The 20,421-nt window shown below is 64.7% G+C and overlaps 1 protein-coding gene across 2 annotated transcripts in view; it reads left to right on the top strand.

Moving 5' to 3' along the window:
* The window catches only part of COL5A1 (collagen type V alpha 1 chain), a 148,634-nt gene that overhangs the window by 114,135 nt on the left and 14,078 nt on the right, over positions 1 to 20,421 (top strand). For both annotated transcript variants that reach the window (XM_023242951.2, XM_023242950.2), the window contains exons 38-61: positions 679 to 732; positions 1,419 to 1,526; positions 2,879 to 2,968; positions 3,065 to 3,118; positions 4,409 to 4,516; positions 6,575 to 6,682; positions 7,585 to 7,638; positions 8,538 to 8,591; positions 8,682 to 8,789; positions 9,938 to 9,991; positions 10,096 to 10,203; positions 11,286 to 11,339; positions 12,087 to 12,194; positions 12,806 to 12,859; positions 13,118 to 13,171; positions 14,085 to 14,138; positions 14,766 to 14,819; positions 15,479 to 15,586; positions 15,688 to 15,741; positions 15,830 to 15,883; positions 17,007 to 17,114; positions 18,583 to 18,636; positions 19,396 to 19,431; positions 19,834 to 19,887. In XM_023242951.2, the coding sequence (XP_023098719.2) occupies positions 679 to 732; positions 1,419 to 1,526; positions 2,879 to 2,968; positions 3,065 to 3,118; positions 4,409 to 4,516; positions 6,575 to 6,682; positions 7,585 to 7,638; positions 8,538 to 8,591; positions 8,682 to 8,789; positions 9,938 to 9,991; positions 10,096 to 10,203; positions 11,286 to 11,339; positions 12,087 to 12,194; positions 12,806 to 12,859; positions 13,118 to 13,171; positions 14,085 to 14,138; positions 14,766 to 14,819; positions 15,479 to 15,586; positions 15,688 to 15,741; positions 15,830 to 15,883; positions 17,007 to 17,114; positions 18,583 to 18,636; positions 19,396 to 19,431; positions 19,834 to 19,887 (1,746 nt within the window). The remainder of the gene's footprint in view (positions 1 to 678; positions 733 to 1,418; positions 1,527 to 2,878; positions 2,969 to 3,064; positions 3,119 to 4,408; positions 4,517 to 6,574; positions 6,683 to 7,584; positions 7,639 to 8,537; positions 8,592 to 8,681; positions 8,790 to 9,937; positions 9,992 to 10,095; positions 10,204 to 11,285; positions 11,340 to 12,086; positions 12,195 to 12,805; positions 12,860 to 13,117; positions 13,172 to 14,084; positions 14,139 to 14,765; positions 14,820 to 15,478; positions 15,587 to 15,687; positions 15,742 to 15,829; positions 15,884 to 17,006; positions 17,115 to 18,582; positions 18,637 to 19,395; positions 19,432 to 19,833; positions 19,888 to 20,421) is intronic.

Genomic DNA, 20,421 nt, shown 5'->3' with positions numbered 1-20,421 from the left:
GCGTCTCAGGGCACCTGCAGAGGGCATCTTGCTGGCATGTGCAGGGCCCTGTAGATGCGCCTGGAAACGAAGCGACCCTGCTTCGCAGCCGCAGCCGCCTCCTCGAAGGGAGGACGCGTAGCAGAGCCACCATCCAAACTGAAGGCGGGGCTGTGGCACACGAGCCGTGTGCGGGCAGAGGCGAGGAAGCCCCTGAACCCGGCTCGCCGCGCGTTCGAGTTGCCGGGTTACGAGAGCGGCGAAGACCCCCGCCCTGTCCCGGTTCCCACAGATGCCGAGGAGCGGGTGAGGTCACCTGTCACTCGGCAGAGGCGTTAGCGACACACGTGGGACCATCTCCCAAAGTCGCTGATGAGAAACAGCCCAGAGGTAGCTCCCGAGTCGAGCTTCCGGAGGCTGAACAATGGCGCCGAGTCCGCCGGGAAAGTGAACGCTTAGTGACGCTGTCAGGATCGGCGGCCTTAAAATCTGTCTCCTGGCACAAAAACCCGGTGGCGGAAAAGCAGTCTCCGGCCTCACTGTGTTCGCGTAATATACGCACAGACGAAAGAGGGGAGACGGGCCCTCGCAAGCGCGGTGGGGAACATTCGCTGTCGGGGAGAGGGGTCGGGGGTCGGGGCGCGAGCCTTCTGATGAGAGCCGCTCGGCCATCTCGGCGTGGTGACTCTCTCTCCGCAGGGTTTCCAAGGCAAGACCGGCCCCCCAGGGCCCCCGGGAGTCGTGGGCCCTCAGGTAAGCAGCCGCGTCCCCTGCTTTCGTTGGCCATCTGTGCGGCGCCCACACGGGAGGGAGGTGCCCCGGGTTCGGAAGGCGTAGGTGCTGCTGACGGAGAATCCCGAGTCCCGCGGCTTGTTAGCGTTCAGAGATGAGCTCCGCACAGGGAGCCAGTTGGGGAGAACGGGGGACGGTCTGTTGAACAATCAGCGCGAGGCAAGCTGGCGGAACGGAGCTGGCTCGCGGGCAGCCGGGGCCAGGCCCGGCTCGGGCCCGCTCTTCCCTGCCCCCGAGCCCCCGGCAGCCTGGGCCTCCTGGCTCCGGCCAGCGCCGCGGCCCGTGGGTCACCGCACGGTGGCCTGCAGCCAGGACCGATGGCTTGGAGCAGCAAAACTGGGCAGCAAGTTCCCACCTGATGCAGTGGAAAATAAGACACTGACCCGCTGCGGCCGCGGACCGCAGGGGATGTGGGCACGCCACCCACCTCTCGCGTGGCCACCGGGCCACCCTCACGGCACGCAACCACCCCGTCCGCCCCGTCCGTTTCCTCCTGGACTTTTACCAGAGGGAGGACACTCGCAAAGCACTGTGGGGTTTGGAGGGCACACAGCGGGCCCTCTGCCTCCGTGCCCAGGGTTGTCCTTAGCTTGGGAAGGCAAGCGTGTCTCAAAAACGCTCGGGGCTGACGTGGACTCTCCCCGCAGGGTCCCACGGGAGAAACGGGCCCAATGGGCGAGCGTGGCCACCCCGGGCCCCCAGGCCCCCCCGGTGAGCAGGGGCTCCCTGGCCTTGCCGGGAAAGAAGGGACGAAGGTGAGTTCGTCGGGCCTCCCTTGCCGGCCCAGACTTCGCGGAGGGATCTCTGTTCTGTCCGGCTGTTTTCTGATGAACGAGTGGGGGGGTCTCAGACCAGTGCTATTCGTGCCGGCTGGCTCCCCAGACGACCACTTTTGCCTGGTCTGAAGGAGGATCTAGGCTGTGTAGCCGCAGAGGGGGATGGCAGCGGGGGCCGGGGGTCAAACCGTCCTTGGCCTTCGGCCCCGGGGCCGTGCCCGGCTGACCTCCCCTCCCCCGGCTGCCACTCCGGCTCCCAGACGCACATAACCCACCCTGACGTTTCGTGTCTGAAACTGATTCAGCAGAAAGTGACTCGTTAAAAAGCTTCCCACCACAAGAGGCTAAAGGATAAATAACGAAACCAGAAAGTGGACGTGTTTCTAGCCTGCCTCTTAGCGTGGGTCCTGCATCCCGTCTTTGTTCCCCAGGAAGCCTCCCCGCGCAGCCGGGGCGCGCCCCTGGTTGGTCGTAATTCCTGGGTATCGGCTTGAAAATGGCAAGCTTCTCCCCTCGCAGCTTTTCAGGGAGGGGCGCAGCAAACCCAGCCGTGCACGCGAGCACAGGCGCAAGAGTAAACCCGCGAATAAGGAAGGGGAGCCAGTAAAGCGTTGTTGGAAGAATTACACGTGTCTGTGCTGGGATCCACGTGTGTGCGCTTAAGGACGCGTACACGTGTGTGTGACTGTGTGACGTATGTAGACACGCGTAGATGTGGGTGGGCACATATCCCCTCACCGAGAGAGCTGTCCGAGTTTGGAAAGGAGGTCAAGGGCGTGCTGGTCGGAGATGCCCTCTGCTCCCATGCCGGGCCCTGGAGAAAGTTCTGGAAGATTTATCACAGCTTTCATGTGCTTCAGGGAAAACGCTCAGCTGGTTTATCTTTTCAGGAAATGTGGTTTCAGGCTGGGAACGAGTGTCTCGGGTGATGGGTCTGTTTTGGGTGATGTGGCCAGTGGTCTGGCCACAGGCTTCTTTACCTGAGCAGTTTTACGAGGAGCCCCAAGTGTACAGAAAGGGTAGACGTGGGGGCCCTCGGCTCCCGCTCAACCCACCCTGAGCCCAGAGGGGTGGAGTCTGTCCCCAAACCACACGCAGAGCCAGCCCGCGGAAAGTGCCTACCAGGCGCGAGCCCCGGTCACGCTCCTGTGCACCGAGCTGCCCGGGAGCACGTCAAGCCGCCACTCAGAGGCTCCTTCTGGAGCCAGTGCCTGGGGCTGCCCCACCTCGGCTTGAGTCTGGTGGATCTGGGAGAGGAAGCCTCGCCCCACCTCCCCGGCCACCCCGGTCCCGGGCATCGCTCAGAAGCTCATCTGTGGCTCTGATTTCAGGGTGACCCAGGTCCCGCCGGCCTCCCTGGGAAAGACGGCCCTCCTGGACTGCGTGGTTTCCCTGGGGATCGGGGGCTTCCCGGTCCAGTGGTGAGTGAGGGGCCGGGCGGGGTGATGGAGCTGGACGCCGCCCAGCCCGGGGCCCTCTCCCCGCGGTGTCCTGAGTGTGTTCTCGTTGCTTTGCAGGGCGCACTCGGACTGAAAGGCAGCGAAGGCCCCCCTGGCCCGCCAGGCCCCGCGGTGAGTGCGGCCGGCCGGCACAGACACTTTATCCGACCTCTTCCTCCAAGCCTGGGGGGCAGGCAGACAGGGCGGCCCTGAGGGCCAGGAGAGCGTGCCCACCGACCTTGGCCCGCTGTGGGTCCTGGGCAGGCCACGTGGAGGAGGCGGGCAGCGGGCCCCGAGCTGGCAGCCGGGGTGACCACGAGCGGGGGGCACGCAGTGTGAGGACAGGCAGAGAGCTCGGCGGTGTGGAGGGAGGGCCGCGTGTCTCCATCCTGCCTTTGGAGGAGCAAGGCAGGTGCTGACGAGCCGAGTGTAGGTCTGGGCCCGGGGCTGCGGGGAGGGAAGGGAAGGGGCACAGACCTCCCGTCTCTGAGTGTGGATTGGAGAGTCAGGCTGCTCGCCTGCCCCGGGGCTGCCCACGCACAGGTCAGCCAGCACAGGTGCCGTCTGTTGCCGGAATGGTGCCTCCAACGTTGGGAGTCCAGCTAGGAGAGGTCTGAGGACGCAGCGTTCCCAGAGCCGCCTCTGTGGTCTGGGGGAATCGGGGGCCGCGCGGGGCCGTGCCCACCCTCGGGAGGCGTGCCCACAGACCCCTGTTCTCGGCTGGCACTCCGTGGAGGTGTAACGGGGGCCGCATCTCCCCCTGCCCTTCAGACGGGGCCCCAGCTCTGCTGCACAGATGTGGGTTTGTAGGACACCCCCCCTTCTGGGTCTGAGCACAGACCACACGGTAACCCCAGCTCTCCCCACCCGAGTTACGGACCGTTTCAGGGAAGCCAGGCGGAAATGAAAACGGTACCTTTCTTTCCGATAAAGGCCAGTGCGGAGCGATGCCTGGGCAATGGTGGCCTGGCTGTGCTGACCCTAGGATTAGGCCGGTTCCCACCCGTCAGCGGTGTTCTGGGGGGAGGGGGGGGGTCAGCGGGGCAGAACATCCTCCATAGAGCATAGAACATGCGACATCGGGAAGCGGGATGGAAAGGGAGCCCGATGTGGGCAGGCAGACCCCGGCGGGGGGAGAGGATGGGGGCCCCGGGCCAGGAGGGCACCCCAGGCAAGCACTTAAGGAGGATGTGTTCTCAGACCCTGGGGAGGAGGCAGGCATCTGCTTGGAATTATGGGAAGGGAGGAGCCAGGAGGGGCCCAGAAACCCAGAGCCTCGAACGCTGGTCTAAGTAGTGTGCACTGTGAAGGGCCCTGGGAGCTACTGAGGGCTCTGGAGTGATAAGGCTTGGTGGCACTTTGGAAGATTGTGTCCGTGCACTTGGGAGCCTTGGAAATGAACCATTTTCTTGTCCGCCCCAGGGATCCCCCGGAGAGAGAGGCCCGGCCGGTGCTGCTGGGCCCATCGGAATCCCAGGGAGACCCGGGCCCCAAGGACCTCCAGGGCCGGCTGGGGAGAAAGGAGCTCCTGTAAGTACCGCCTCGGGGGCGCAGGGGTCCTGCCCGCCAAGCCCCATCCCTGCCACGGGCGTGCCCCAGGGGCTGGCGGGAGCCGGGAGGTGGGGAGGTGGGTGGAGGGTGTGCTTGTCCCCCAGGAGAGTGGGTGTGTCCCCAGCGTCCTGACTGAGGTCCCAGGATGGGTTGCCAGCGCTGGCTGGCTTCTTTCAGAGTCACCTGAGCCAGAGGGTGCCGGGGAGCTCACTGAGCTGCGCGGCTGTGCCCCAGCCCGTGCACACAGAGGGAGGGGCTGGGGACCGTGTGTGTCCCAGCGTGGCCTCAGCCTTGGTCTCGGCCGGCCCTGGGCTCCACGTGTGGCCGGGTCCCAGTCACCCGAGCCAGGCTGGTCTTTGTGGGAGAAAGAAGGGCGTTTGGGATGGGAGCCCCCTCCCCTGGCCTGGGGCCGGGAGGCGTGTTTCAAGAAGAGAAACTTCTACCTGGACCCCCGACAGCCGGCTGTCAGTGACCCCGAGTGTGGCCCAGCCCAGCGTGGAGGCTTTGTGAGGCCTCCTGCCCCAGCCTTGGTTTCCAGGAAGGAGATTAACGGGTCCCTTCATGTATAGACCTCCTGGGAAGCCAGTGGCCACCCTCCGCCAAGCACCTTTCCCGGAGTAACCACAAAATGCCCCTTGCTGCCCTGATGGGCCCCCACCCCGACCGTATTTGGTGTCCACCGTGACTTTGCAAACCCCCCACCTGCCCCGCATTCAGTCGGTCCCAGAGACAAGTTTCAGCTCAAACTTCCCTTTGGGATTTAGGTGTCAGAATGAGCAGGGCTCCGGGAGGGAAGGGCAGACGTGCTCATGGACCATCCCCGACAGAGTTGGGACGCCCGCACTGACGGATGTCTGTTAGAAAGGCCTTCCTCGTGCGTTCTGCGCTTGGCGGTTCATGGGTGGCAAGGGCCCGGTTCCCTTCCCGGCCGAGCGCGATACCACGCAGGGAGCCCCCGCCCCGGCAAACATCCGTTCAGTGCGGTGTCGGCTCTGATGGCGTCTCATCGTTTCCACTGAGGCCATCGGACGCCGACCCAGCCGAACCCGGAGCCAGAAACCCGCCTTCTGTGGTGCATTGAATGCGTGTAGAGCACAGTTGTGGTTGGAGACGGTTGAGAGACGGTTGAGTTCGTTGCCTGAAGAGAGTAAATACTTAAGCAGAAACCTCCCAGGAGTGCAGAGCTTGTCGTTCTCCCCGAAGAGCCCCAGGGAGAGGAGGAGGCCAGGTGTCCCCCAGCACTGCCCGCCTGACCAGTGATGTCACACGGGAAGGCTCCAGGCAAGCCACAGTCGGCCTGGGCCGCTTCTGGCTCACCTAGGGTTGAAGTCTACATTGGCAGGAACTAAATTGAGGGGCAGGGAGGGAGATGTGCAAGCCGGAGGGGCCGAGATGGGGCAGTGGGGTCCGAGCAGGTGCTGGCCGCACGTGGGTCTGGACACTGAGCGCACATTTTTCTCTCCCGTGTCCCCCTCCCCAGCACACACCCCCGCGGTCTGCGCCCACAGAGTAATACGGTGACCCAAGCAAAGCAAGGACTTAGTAAGGACACTTGAGATTTCTAGGGGCAGTTACGAGGGAAGTGAATCAGAATCACGAGAGAAGAGAGATGCCTGTGTGCGTACGCGCCTGTTTGGTGGGGGAGGTGTTGGCCGAGAATTAAAATGGTACAAACGTTGGTGGTGGCCGGGGCTCAGGCCCTCCCGGCCCCTAGAATCCGTGATCCCGCACACAGCCTCAGGAATCTGGCTGGTTGGCTTTGAATTTGGGCGGCACCGCTCGCAAACTGTGCCTCGGTTTCCCCATTTGTAAAAGAGGAGCCCTTCTTCGGAAAGGCAGCGGTGTGCGGGATGTGAGTGGCGGGGGGCCGGGCTCAGAGTGATCCTCGGCGAAGCTGGCTGAAACCCGTCAGGACTGGCGAGGCCCGGAACTGCCCACTCCCCTCCCGGGGGCCTCTCCTCTCTGGGCTGATGAGCTGGTGGCTGGATGGTCCCACGACGGAGCCGTGTTTGACCGGGGGTCTCCTTTTCTCTTCAGGGTGAGAAGGGTCCCCAAGGCCCAGCTGGCCGAGATGGCCTCCAGGGTCCCGTGGGGCTCCCTGGTCCAGCTGGCCCCGTGGGCCCCCCTGGAGAAGACGGAGACAAGGTAAGAAGAGTTGGGGCAAGTGCCCCTGCCCACGGACGACCCGCAGCCCAGACTGCCGGTGCGGGTGGCACAGCGGCCCCCGCCCCTGCTCGCTCTGCGTCGGTGCAGGATTTCGGAAAAGCTCCCAAATAGCGCGGTGACGAATGACATCTCTGGAGTGCTCGGGGGGCTTTGAAACTGCTTTCCTCCCGTGCGGTTCTGCCGTTTCGGGGATGTTTGCTGCCAGCCTCCTGAGCGAGGAGAGATCCTCCCCGCTCCCCGGTGCATCACGTCGGTGCTGAATGTGCGGAGCCCGACATGACGAGGTTTTACTCGGTGTCTATTTTTAAGTGTAGTCGCTTGAATCATCAAGGCCCCCGTTCATTAAGAGTGTGCTTGATGATTCTACCGCCGTTACTTCCGGAGCTGATATTTCACCCCTCGTTTAATGAAGACAGTGGAATCTGGCTCTTTGGCCTGACTTTCCATTTGTGATAACTCAGGTGACATTTCCGACTTCGTCACCTGTGTGCAGATGACTCCGCCTCTCAGCGCGGGGGACAGCTCTGTATGACAGGGACGCTGGGCACTTTCATAATCCCTCTGGAGCCCGGTAACCGACGTCTCTGTTCCTGCATCGCTATGCCTCCCAATTTGACAAACAAATATTTCCACCGTGATTCTCACCACGTTTTAAAATCCGCTAAAAGCCTGTACCGTGTGAGATCGAGGCCGCGTCCCGTTCAGTATTGTATTAGAAGGGAAATCAATTAATCTGTGGAAATGTCTCTTCCTTGGAAAGTTATCCACCCCCCTCCCCCCCAGAGAGGAGATGATTCTTCATCTCTAGGAAAAAATAATTATGGGGAGCAGATAACATGCAGAGGGTTCGGGGCTAACAGATCTTCCTGGTCTTTCCGCAGGGAGAGATCGGGGAGCCTGGACAGAAGGGGAGCAAGGGGGACAAGGGCGAGCAGGTACGGGGACCCCGCGCTCCCTGCTGGCGTTTACGCCGTCCTCAACGCGGCAGCATCAGCAGCCCGGAGCAGGACACGGCTGCTGGAACCCGCGTGTGGGTGGCGTGCATGCACACGTGTGCACACGGGCATGTGTGTGTGTCTGTGCGTGCACGTACGTATGTCCCTGAGTGAGTCCCTTGTGAACAGACAAGCGGGAGGCGTTCACGGGTTTTGGGAAATAAGGCCAGTGGAGCGTTTGGTCCTCGAGGCTTTCGGCTCTGCAGGCCTGGGTCACGGCCGCCCTTCGGTGCTCAGGGCCACGGGCACCCTGACCGCTGCCTCTTTGTTTTGCCCCTTTTTCCTTTACTCAGTCTGCTCAGGGGCCCTAGTGTCTTCTTGAAAAACAGTGTCACTCGGGGCCAGCTCCTTCCTGGTACGGGTGACACCTGTCCACTCTGCTGAGCGGCTGGGCCTCTTCAGGGGGGTTGGTGTCCCCAGGCGGTCAGTGACCGTGTGCCCGTGGGGGCTGCCGCCCGGTGCTGCTTCCCTTGCCTTCCTCCCTCCCTCGCTCCCTGGACCGACAGTGGGCTGTGCCTGGGGGCGCACCGCCAGCCTCGCGGTCTGGAGCCGGGTCCTGGCCCCGTGTGGGGGGCGGCGTGGCGCCCATCCTGTGTTTAATGCAGGGCTTCCGGGGCCCGCGTCTGGGCGTGTGGTGGGAGCTCAGATGATGCACGGCGGCCGCCAGCACCGCCCGCGACAACACGCCCCTGCCGCCGGGCCGGCATCCTTCCACCGACGGCCACGCGTGGGGGCCGAGCTGACGGCCTCGGACCGGGGTCTCTGCCCCGACCGGCCCTCCCCGTCGGCCTCTGCTCTGGCCCCGGGAAAGCAGCCGTGTCTCTGTCCTTTCCCTCCAGGGTCCACCTGGGCCCACCGGTCCTCAGGGCCCCATCGGACAGCCAGGCCCCTCCGTGAGTATCCGTGCTTAATCCCGAGCCCCTCGAGCCGGCAGGGTACCGGCAGCGGCTCCTCACCTCCGGCTCCATCGTCCCCCTCCGCAGGGAGCCGACGGCGAGCCAGGCCCTCGCGGCCAGCAGGGCCTTTTTGGGCAGAAAGGTGACGAAGGTCCAAGAGGATTTCCTGGGCCCCCCGGGCCAGTGGGGCTGCAGGTAACTAACCACAGGGCTTGTGCAAGGGCGGTGGTCTCCTTCTGAAGGGCCCTCATCTTGCTGTGCCGGCCCCTCCCGTCCCCCTCCTCTCGTCTCCCCTCTCCCCTTCCTCCCCTCCCCCTCTGCCCTCCCCTCCCCTTCCCCTCCCCTCTCCCTTTCCTTCCCTACCCTGTCTCCCCTCCCCTAGTCCCTCCCCTCCCCCTCTCCCCTCCCCTCTCCCTTCCTCATCCCCCACCCTCCCCTCCCCCACTCTTCCTCCCCTCCCTCCCCTCCCCCTTCCCTTTCCTTCCTGTCCCTTCTCCCCGTCCTGATTCCCTCTCCCCTCTCATCTCCTCTGCCCTCCTTCCCCTCTCCTCTCCCCTCCCCCACCCCTCTCCTCCCGACATTTTAAAAATGGGGAATCTAAGACCAGGCTCTGTGGGCCTCCCGGGGCTTCCTCATTAATCAGAAACAGCACAAATCCCCGTGACCGCAGACGCGTCCGTATTTGCTCCTCCTGACCGGCGGTGTGGGTTCCCGCGCTCGCCGCAGAGGTGGCGGAAATGACTGACCCACTGTAAGAACTGTAGATGAAAACAGTGCCTGGCAGACGTACGACTCAGGACTGACGGCTTTAAACGCCCGGGCGCGTCTTACCTCCGTGGATTCGCACGCACACACGCACGTGCGTGTGTGGTCTCCTTCAGCTTTTGCAAAACCGGAATCACGCGGAGCGTACGCAAAGTTTGAGCGCGGCTCCTTGCGTTTCGCGTTACGCGTTGTGTTCGGGTTACTAAGTATTCCTTAGACGTGTCCCTTTTTATTTATTTTGAAAACGTGATTTTTAGTCACTGCCAGCATATGGTGGCGACGTAATTTATTCCGACATTTCCCTGCTGTTGGCTCATTAGGTTTTACTGTTTAATGGGACAGTGTGGCAAGCGCCTTGGTCCATAAATCTCCAAGTACTCTCTCACGATTTCCTCCGGCTAATTCCGAGACCTGGCATCACGGGGGTGGCCTCGCATTTGGCTGTATACGCTCAGAAGCACATTCTGAGGCTCTTGGATGCTTGCTTGGCGCGGTGGTGGGGAAACCGTGAAGGCCTCGTGGGTATCGGGGTAGCGCGACGCCGACCTGCTAAGTTTCTGCCGTGTTCCTGTCCCCAGGGTCTGCCGGGACCTCCCGGAGAGAAGGGCGAGACTGGGGACGTGGGTCAGATGGTAAGCGTGACCAGGATGTGCCGGCCCGGCCGGGCGTGGCGGCTCCTTTCTGTTTCGGCCACAGTTTGCATTTTGTCTCTGCTCACTGGTTCTCCTTCCCCTAGGGACCCCCGGGCCCCCCCGGCCCCCGAGGACCCTCTGGAGCTCCAGGCGCCGACGGGCCACAAGGGCCTCCGGGTGGCATAGGCAATCCCGGTGCGGTGGGAGAGAAGGTGACTCACGCCCCTCGCTGTTCTGGTGGCCGACGTGCGCGTGTGCGTGTGTGTGCGTGTGTGTGTCCAGCTGCGGACACAGGCGTGCGGGGCGTTGCTGGGTCGTTCCCGTCAGACGCACCTTGACGCTTGGCAGACCTGTGCCGTGGGGCTGGGGGCTCTGACCCCTGTTCCCGGCGGCCGTTTGCAGAATTTCCAAGCGCTACAACCAGCAGGGAGGCCCAGCCCTCTCCCAGATCCGGCTCTGATGGGTCTTGTCCGTTCCTGGCAGTGCGGGCGTGTCCACGTTTACCGTTCCGGCTTCACAGCCTTGGGTCCCCCTCATCCGATCGGATGAGTTGCAGGGCGTGGGCCCTGGGGATGCCTCCGTGAGCAGGGCGGGCTCTGTGTGTGCACTAGTGTGCGTGTGCGTGTGGAGCAGGACTCCACACGGTGCCCGTGACCTTGCTCCGCTGCTAAAGCCCTTGCCCTACTTCCTCGGGATAAAAGGGACGAGGCCAACGTGCTCCTGCCCATTTGCAGTCCCTGGACACCACTTCCAGAACTTTCCGACATCAGCCCGTTAAATTGAAAGAAGTTCTCCGTCACTGCCCATTTTTTACGATACGAACCTTAACAGAGAAGCGTTTCCTGCTAAAGCCCGCAAACTAATGATGTGCTGCCTCCGCTCGGAGGCGTCTCCCTCCCAGCACGCCCACCTCCGCCCAGGGCGGCTGCACCCTCTGAGCCTGTGGTGCTGTGTATTCGCTGCCTGGGCGTGGCCCTTCCCCCCTGCGCTGTCCCCTGTCCCTCCCACTGCCTTCCCTTCGTCGTCCCCCAGAGCTCACCCGAACGCCGTGTGTGACGCCCAGCCTGCTCTGGTCCCCTCCCCTGTGTGAGCGTCACGGCCTGCGAGTACCAAGGCCAACACACGCCCCGACAGACACGCGTCTGCCCTCCAACCCCACACGCCGTCAGAGTGCGCTGGCCGCTCGCTCGCCCCGGGCCCCCACCTGCCCGACGGCAGTGAGGGTCTGCTAAGTGCTTGGAGCCGGGGACCCTGTTCTCAGTGCCACCGTAACCGTGTCGCGTTTCCTCCTTAGGGTGAGCCTGGTGAAGCCGGAGAGCCTGGCCTGCCTGGAGAGGGGGGCCCTCCGGTGAGTGAGCTGGGGGGGCCCTGACCACGGGCCCCTGCTGGGTGGGAAGCTCACAGTCTGCCCCAGTTGTCCCGTCCATGCGACGGGAGCCGTGTTTCCCCTCACGCTTACCTCCGTGGGGTTACCGTACCAAGAGGCGTGCGTGTGTGTGAGCCTGCCCGTGTGTGCGTGCGCGAAGACGTTGGTGGTGAACACCCGCGAGCGAAGGCCGTAAGTCCTTCCGCCGTCTGCGGTGATCCAGACCTGCTCGTGGGCTGCCACAAACATGGGGGCAGTTGTCCCCTCATCAGCCCAGACTGGAGTGTTCCGACCTTCGCAGGTCAGACGGGCGTTCTTTCCAGGACGGCCTGTGAGAGGCTCTCGGGCACAGACGGCGGCTGGTGGACGGGGGTCTCCTGGCCTCTCGCTTCCGCCCCCACCTGCACACCGGGGAGTGGGCGGGTGTCCTGGGCCCCCGCAGCCCCTCCCACCTGGAAGCCAAAGGTCCCCTCCAGGGGCCCCAGAAAGCCGGTGGGCCCATCAGGCCCACCTTGGAATGCCAGCGGGGCCAGGCCATCGCCGGGGGCCACCAAGGGCTGGGGAGCACGAGCAGCTTCGGGGACCCACTGGGCCCAGCGTGCCGCCCCCCCCGCCACCCCGAGGGCACTCGCTTTCCCGTGCAAACAAGGGGGTTGGCCTGAGGCCAGCACGGCACTCTGCGAAACGGGGGCCGGCTCCGAGGGCACCGACGCTGGCCTTTCCCTCCAGGGACCCAAAGGAGAGCGGGGCGAGAAGGGCGAGTCGGGCCCTTCTGGTGCAGCTGGACCCCCTGGACCCAAAGGCCCTCCTGGGGACGACGGTCCCAAAGGCAGCCCCGTGAGTAACTCCGAGATGCCAGGGCGCCCCGAAGCTGGCGGCCTCCGGGCCCGGGCTTTTCTCGTTCTCTGCTGGCACACTAAAGCTCCCGACCACTATGGGTCTTGGGGTGACGTCTGTAAAGCGTAGAGGCTTTCACACCAGCTGCTGGGCCGGAGATGTGGAGGTGAGGAAGAGGAGGGGTGGGGCGGCGGGCTTCCGGGCCTCATGTGCCCAGCCCGGGAAGCTCGCTAAATGGGCTGCAGGAGCAGCGGTCTACGCGGATGCCACCTTCCCGTGGCCTGTCCCACTTCGTCTCAGAAGGGACTTCTACTAGCATGTTCTAGAAGCCTGAAGGTCTGGGCCTGGTCTCAGCCTGGAGCCCCGGGAGCGGAGTCATGGGCACGGCGCCTGCCCTCCTCCGTGTGCCCCGAAAGCAGAGCGCTGAGCCTTCCTTGCCCGCGTGGGGTGTGGCTGGGATGAGGTGGTCTCCGGGGAGCTTCCGGGCCGTGGGCGCACTCCTGGTGTCACACAGAGGGCACTGCAGGGGCTGGGTGAGGCGGGGGTCCTGGGGATGCGGCGGCAGCCCCCCGGTTGCTCGGGGCCCCGACGTGCCTCTCTGTCTGTTTCAGGGCCCTGTCGGCTTTCCTGGAGATCCTGGTCCCCCCGGAGAGCCTGGCCCCGCGGTAGGTGTTCAAGGCCACGGAGCCCCCACCCCCGCCAGCCCTCGCCCTGCCTTTGCCATCCGGGTTTTGCCTTCCCGGTTGTCTTCTGTGAATCCTCCTTGGGACACGGCGCTCTCCCACGTGGCCTCCAGGCTGTGGTGCTTAGGAGTTCCCGCTTGGCCACCCAGAGAGGGTCGGGTTCTCGGGAAGGGACTGGGGACACGGTGGGCATTGGCGTGTGACTCGGGAGACAGGAGGAACTTGCTTTTATCCCCTCAGGGTCAAGATGGCCCCCCTGGTGACAAAGGGGACGACGGTGAGGCTGGGCAAACGGTGAGTCCCCTCGTGACCTCCAGGGACCCCGGCTACCTGGTGGAGGTTGCTCTGTTCCTTTCTGAGAAAAAACCGAGCCCAGTTCCCTCGTAGGAGCCATTCTTCCCCGCGAGCTCCCTGCAGGGCTCTGGTGGAAGCTGGGGACAGCTATACTGGTGATTTGTCACTTGTCACCGGGGAGCCCCTGCCCACCCCAAGCCCACCCGTGAATGTCAGGATGGCCTTATTTCTGCCTAATTGGTGCCTCTCCCCCAAAGGGCTCTGCCCGGGTCAGCCCCCTGGGCTGGGATCACCCTAGACTTGCCTCTTATCCCCGACACTGAGTTTCTGAAACATCGCTTCCAGCCACGTGTGCCCGGTTTGGAACCGACCCCAATGGGCCTCCCCTTCCTCGGGGATGGCCCCAGAGTCCTCACCGATTTCCCTCACCCCCACCCTGCACCAACGAGGCAGGTCGCTGCTGGGCACTTCGACCCTCGGGCGCCGGCTGGCGTCGCCCGTGTGAGACGAGCAGCAAACGAAGCCCCGGAGATGCCCGAGTTCCCCTGCTCCCGGGGCTGGGACTCGGGGCCACCCTTGTCCTCCCCGTGCCTCGGGGTCCACTCCTGTCGCCGGGGATGTGGGCAGGGGGTGGTGTGGACGGTCGCTGGGCATCCAGAGTAATTGCTACGCGGTGGGAAAGTGCTGGTTGAGAATGCGGCAGAACCGTGGCCGCGAGCCAGGGTTCCCGGTCCCGCTGCTGCTGGAGCCCCGGTGCGGGGTGACTTCACCTGGGACTTGTGGCAGCTCCAGAGGAAGAGGGAGGCAGCCTCGGGGCCGGCCGAGGACGGGGCGCACACGCCGAGAACTTCGTGCCAGGCGTCCGTCTGACCGACCCTGATTCCCAAATTCTGTGTTCTTTCTCTGACCCCAGGGATCCCCGGGCCCTACCGGTGAACCGGGACCGTCTGGGCCTCCAGGAAAAAGGGTAAATAAATAATCCTGTACGTCGCCCCTGCCTGCGAGATTTCTGCGTGAGGCCCGCCCCTCCCCTCCGCCCTTCCGCCTGGCCCCGCGCCCGCTAGGCGGCCCTCGCCGGGCACCTGCTTCCGGTCGAGGCGTGCTCTCCAGCCCCGTCGTGTCATCAAACCTCAGACCTGCTGGGTCGGTCGCCCCGTGCTTTTGGGGGAGGCCAAGTGTTGATGCCATCGGTGGTGCCCGTCGTGGGGGGAAAGACACCCACGAAGCCGGAGAGGGCCTCGCCCCCTGCGTCAGACCTCTCTCAAAAGTCAGAGCGGGCGAAACGGGCCTTTCTCTGCACGTTGAATACTTAGCGTCTGGGGGGTGCTGTGATAGACTGGCCTGCCTGGCGTGTGAGTGGCAAAGGGGCCCCAGCACTGCGGGCTGCCAGAGGCCTCCCCAGACTGACCCGGAGGCCTTTTCCAGAACTGAGACCACGGGGACTCATTCCGGGGGCCTTATCCAAGCTGGCCAGCGGCCCGGGAGCCCCCCACCCCCGCCCCCGCCCCCCGGCCCGTCTCCCTGCAGACACAGACCTCATGGCTCTGGCTTCCTCAGGCAGCTCCTCACACGCTGTTCCCTTGCTCTGTTCCAGGGCCCCCCCGGCCCCGCAGGCCCCGAAGGCAGACAGGGAGAGAAGGGAGCCAAGGTAATGTGCTTCTCTGCTCAGCCGTGACTGTCGAGCTTCCCAGAAGAGCCGCCGCCTGCATGGCGGCCGAGTCGGGCGTGAACTGGAGACGTGGGGACACAGGAAAGCCACAGAGGCAGCGGGGAGCTGGGGCCGGCTCAGAGGGAGGCCTGGCTCTCGCCGCAAAGCGGGAGGGAGACAGCTTGTGGTGCCCACAGGCCCGCAGGCCGTCCGCCCCTCCAGCCTAAGGAGAGGGCAGCTGGTGCTGGGGTACCCGGCCTGGTGCTTGACCCAGTGCCCACCGCGGGGCCGGGCAGAAGGCGGGGCGCCCAGGGCCCTCGAGGGGCCGCTCCCTGTGACTCTGATGGCCCTGTGGGCCTCCTGGAGCTGCCCTGTCGGTAACTGATGCAGGGACAGGAGCCCTCCAGGCCCAGGCCTGCCCAGGCAGTGGTGGCTGAGCCAGCCATGAAGGCAGGGCCAGCTGGAACGGCCGTGGTGGCCGAGATCATTGGAGACTGGGAAGCCCAGACGACCGAGGAAATTAGGGGGGTGGAGAGTTGGTCAGGGTGGCTTCCGTAAAGAACTTGGGACAGCCCCAGATATCTGAGGGCATCTAGGGTCCTCTGGGCGGTGATCGTGGGCCAAGGTGGCCACAGCCTCAAGCATCTGTGTCCCTGCAGGGGGAAGCCGGCTTAGAAGGCCCTCCTGGGAAGACTGGCCCCATCGGCCCCCAGGGGGCCCCTGGGAAGCCCGGCCCCGATGGCCTGCGAGGGATCCCTGGCCCTGTGGTGAGAGAACGGGGGCCGGGGAGGGGCAGCGGCTGCCGGGCGGGGGCGTGGGCACAGGACGGGCCCTGTGGGGCTCACGCTGAGGGCCCGTTGCGTTTCAGGGTGAGCAAGGTCTCCCAGGCGCCCCAGGCCCCGACGGCCCCCCCGGCCCCATGGTGAGTGATGATCCTGAGGGGCTCCCCGGCAGGGGTGGAGGGTGGGGTTGGGGAGGAGAGCTCTGATCCCTCCACCTCTTCCCCGCAGGGTCCCCCAGGACTCCCCGGCCTCAAAGGAGATTCTGGCCCTAAGGGGGAAAAGGTAAGACAGGACTCCGGTGCCTCTGAGGCCGTGACTCGGGGCCCCTCACGTCCGAGAGTTCAAACTATCAGCCGCCTGTCCGTCCAGTGCCCGCTGCTGGCCGGAGACAGGTCCTGGAAGGCTGGGAACGTAACCAGTCTGTGCTGTATGGGGGACTCGGTCCCTGTCCTCGGTGGGAGACCGTGGCCGAAGGGTGTGCAGGGCCCGAGCAGTGTGCCCGCTGTGGATTCTGCAGCACAGCAAAGTCCACTCCTTTTCTCCAGCTGGGGGGTGATTTTTTTTCTGCTCACGCTGATTTATGGACAGGTAGAAAGCACACAAACCAAATAGTTCTTTCTTTTTAAAAAAAATTTTTGTTAATGTTTATTTATTTGAGAGAGAGATGGACAGAGCACAAGCGGGGGAGGGGCAGAGAGAGAGGGAGACGCAGAATCCGAAGCAGCCTCCAGGATCCGAGCCGTCGGCACAGCCCCACGCGGGGCTCGAACCCGCGAACCGTGAGATCGTGACCTGAGCCGAAGTCAGGTGCTCAACTGACTGAGCCCCCCCAGGCGCCCCCCAGATAGTTCCTTCTAAAAAGGACTGGGGAGTCTGTTTCTTTTCTACTCCGTGCCTATCACCACTCAATCCCTAAAGTAAGGAAAACTGGAAGAGTCCTTCTAGAACTTTCCACAGGCTCCTACGAAACGAACACACGTAAGCCTGTGTAGAGAGCGTCCCTTGTAGAGAAACATGAAAAATTGTCGTATCTATAACACCCTGTAACTTTTTCCCTTAAGTCCATAAATGTCTCTGTGCCCATAACTAAAGGCATACACGGTGGCCGTCGAAAAACTGGGCAACGCACAGCAGGCGCACAAAACAGCGTCACCCAGGAAACCGTGTTATCACCTTGGTCTGGGATCTGTGTCTCCCTCTCTCTTTAGACCATGATTTGACCGAAGGCCGGCTATGTCAGACCTGCTCGTCTGTCCCTTGAGCTGTCTTTAGGCCGGTTTCCACACCGGGAGGTGTTGGCCGGTGGCTTCCCGTGGCCGGGACGTGCCACGTCCCGCCGGCTCACGTGGTTGGTGGGGAGGCGCGGCCACAGCGAGCGCTGCCTCATGCCTTTGTTTCCCAACAGGGTCATCCAGGCTTGATCGGACTCATCGGACCTCCGGGCGAACAGGGTGAAAAGGGCGACCGCGGTCTCCCCGGCCCCCAGGGCTCCTCCGGCCCTAAGGGCGAACAGGTGCGTGAGGTGGGGCCCCCCAGTGAGCGTCCTCGCGGATGGTGAGAAGCGGCTTACAACCTGGCGCTCCGTGCCCAGCGGACCCGAGGCCGGTTAAAGCTGCAAGGATGTCCTCACGTCCATCGCGTCTGGAGGGGAACAGCGGAGGGGACGCTGCCCTGGTGGCCCCAGAGGGGGCGTTGCTTCACCCCACTCGAGGGCCTGTGACCCAGCTAACTGCCCCCAGGTCATTGGCAAGTCTCCACCACGTTTGCCAGACCCGCGGGCCGGGCTCCCCCCGACCCCGGATATGCACGCCTGGCCCTAGACTTCCCTGGGAACCACAGTAGTGATGGGCGTTTGCACCCCCAGCAAACCTTAGCCAGAGGGATCCTCCCGGCCCCGCACCGCTGAGCCCCGGGAGGGCAGGGCACAGGCGGACCCCGTGGCCGGGGAAGGGCGATGTGTGCGTGGCAGCAGGATAGGGGACGAGGCGGGCCTGCCGTGGCTGTGCGCTTCCCCGTGTGAGCGAGGGCTTCGTTCCGGGTATAACTCTCTGCTTCCCAAGGTGCTCACGCCCTTGGCTGCGCCCACCTTGGCCCCCGCCTGACCCGCAGGGGGGCAGCACTCGTGAGGCAGAGCCGCGGGGGCAGGGAATGAAGTGGGACCGCTGACGGCCGCCTGTGGCTGTAGGGTGGTGTCCTCCAGAGCCCCTGTTCCATCTGCCACCGTCTTCCCCAAATGGGAGCAGTCCAGGGCGTGGTGGCCAGTGACCTCGAGAATTAGGAGGGTGTCCAGGGTCTCCACCACCAGAGTCAGCCGTCACAGCAAACCGGTCTCTGCAGCGTCCCGGCCGGGGGGGAGCCGGCTTGAGAATTTCTGGGATTCTGACAGCAGTGAGCTGCCCCGGTCCCTGTGTGGCAGAGGGGGAGGGGGAAGGGCGGACTCTCTCAGCCTCCCTCTGCCCTGGCGGGCGCTTACGCCCCAGGGGGAAGCTCACGTGGAGTCAGGGCTCCAGGTGAGCCTTGGGCACCCGGCGGCTGCGGGGGTGCCGGAGGCTAAAACCAGCCGGGCTGGCCTGTGTGGACTGGGGTCTGGCTGCAAGCTCTAAGTGCGGAGGAACAAAGGGGAGGCACAAAGGGACCCCAGGACACTGACGTCCCCCGCCCCCCGGGGCCTGTGCTCACACCACCAGTGGAAATCAGCAACGGGGGGACCACTGGGTGTGTGGGGCTTGTGTATTTCAAGTCGGAACGTTAGGAGGGGTGACAATACGAAGTCACCTCCCCGTGGCCCGAAGGTGCCAGAGTCTGGCCGGGCCCCGGGCAGCCGGGCGGGGGGGACGGGCAACCTCCCGGCATGTGTTCGGGCCCCTTGCGGGCCGTGTCCGCTGGAGGAGAGACTGAGAGCTGAGGAACTTGGCTTCCAGCAGGTGAGTGTGTCTGTGGCCTCCCTCGCGTGATGGCCTGTGTTTTCTGCTCCCTTTCAGGGCATCACTGGTCCTTCCGGCCCGATCGGCCCTCCGGGCCCTCCCGGCTTGCCGGTGTGTATCTGGGAGGGGCGGGTGGTCCCTGGTCGTTCTGGGGGGAGCAGGGAGGCCGGTGAGCCTGGGCCTGGGCCTCAGTATGTGGCGGGAGGGTCACAGGACGGTCAGGAGACCCGAGGTTGGGTCCCACTGCCCAGTGGACATTGGGCCCAGGGTGGATTTGCCCATATCTCCACATCGGGGCCGTGAGCCACACAGCGAGGTGGGGTCTCTGGGCCCCGGGTCCAGGTAGGGGAGGCAGGCATTTGAGGGAACGTGGTTGTTCCACCGCACACATCCGTTGAGGGGGGGGGTGAGGACAGTGTCCCCGTCAGCATGAGCCGGACTGCTCAGCCCGGACGAGGGGTGGGGGGCTATCCACAGGGCACCCCTGTTCCCAGGGCACCCTGCACGCCAGGGTCCTCCCCCACGGCCTCCAGCCTCCGCTTGCCCCTTGGGTCCGTGTGGCCCAAGGTGGCCCCGTGGACCTGACGCTGGCCCTGCTCGCCCTCTAACTCTGGCTGCCTGAACGTGTGCTGTCTCGGCTGGGGTGGGGGCAGCGTGACCACGTCAGACAGGCCCCTCGGCCTCCCAGCGGGTGAGCGCCAGCCTGCCCCCCAGACAAGCCAGTACGAGCTCAGGCTCCTAGGAGAGGGACTGGGGCGCAGGGGAGGGGGAGGAGGCCCAGCCCGGCCTGAGCGGGGCTGTGGGTCGAGGTGGGTGCCTGGAGGCGAAGGGGTGCCCGCTCCCTGACGCTCCGTCCCCCGCTCTCTGCAGGGTCCTCCTGGGCCAAAAGGTGCTAAGGGCTCCTCGGTAAGTGGCTTGCACCCCGAATGGGCCCCCTCTGCCCGGGGGAGGAGGGGCGTGCATCCCCCTGGATGACCGCTTTGGGCCGCCTTCGCCCCCTCGACCCCTGATGGCTTGGTCTTCATGCTCCTCTCCCAGAGCTGAAGGTCCTGAGCACGTCCGCAGCCTGGGTCGCTGCAGACAGAGGCATCCGGGCCGTCGCTCCCCACCTCAGCAGGACGGTGCGCCTAAGCTCCCGTCTCGGGGCGTCAGGCTCTTACAGCTGGGACTGTGGACAGGAGGGTCTCTGCCGTCCTGCCCCCGGCGCGCTAGACTTTGTCCCTTGCCGTCTCCACGCAGGTTTCTGGAGATCATCCAGAGCACGAGGTGGGGTTAAGTCACATCCTGGTTCTCTTTCCTTTTTCCCAGGGTCCCACTGGCCCGAAGGGTGAGGCAGGCCACCCAGGACCCCCCGGCCCGCCGGTGAGTCCCCTTCGAACACTTGAAAGTGGGGTGGGGGCTCTCCTGACGCGGAGGCGGTCGTCGGAGCGTCTGTGGGTGCTGTTCGCTGTCCAGGACTTGGTGGACGGGGTCCAGTTGCCTCTCTCTGGGAGGCCTGGTTGGGCAGAGGGGGAGAGAGTGCACACGTGCGTGTGTGCGCGCGTGCGTGTGTGCATGTGACAGCGGGCGGCACCACACGAGGCCCCCGGGTGATGGGTAGAGGCCCTGACGAGCCAGATTGTGGGGCGCGCCCCCCGGGTCACCCCGTGTTGGCAACACAGCCTCTCGATTCCTGTGTCTGTCCTCGGCTGGGGCCCCCACACAGCCCCCAGGAGGGCTCCTCCCGCGGGTGTTAGTGCAGTCCCACCATGTGCAGCCCCAGGCTGGGCTGCAGAGGCGAGGGCAGAGCCGGTCGCTGGGGGTCCAGCCGAGGCTGGGCGGAGGCAGGCGGGTGTGCAGGGGAGGCCTGGCGGCCGGGAGGGGTGTGCCACGCTCCGGAGCAGGAAAGAGGGAGCA

The sequence above is a fragment of the Felis catus genome, chromosome D4 (assembly GCF_018350175.1).
Source record: "Felis catus isolate Fca126 chromosome D4, F.catus_Fca126_mat1.0, whole genome shotgun sequence".
In the NCBI taxonomy this organism is placed as follows: Eukaryota; Metazoa; Chordata; class Mammalia; order Carnivora; family Felidae; genus Felis; species Felis catus.
This window is presented reverse-complemented; position numbering and strand designations above follow the sequence as displayed.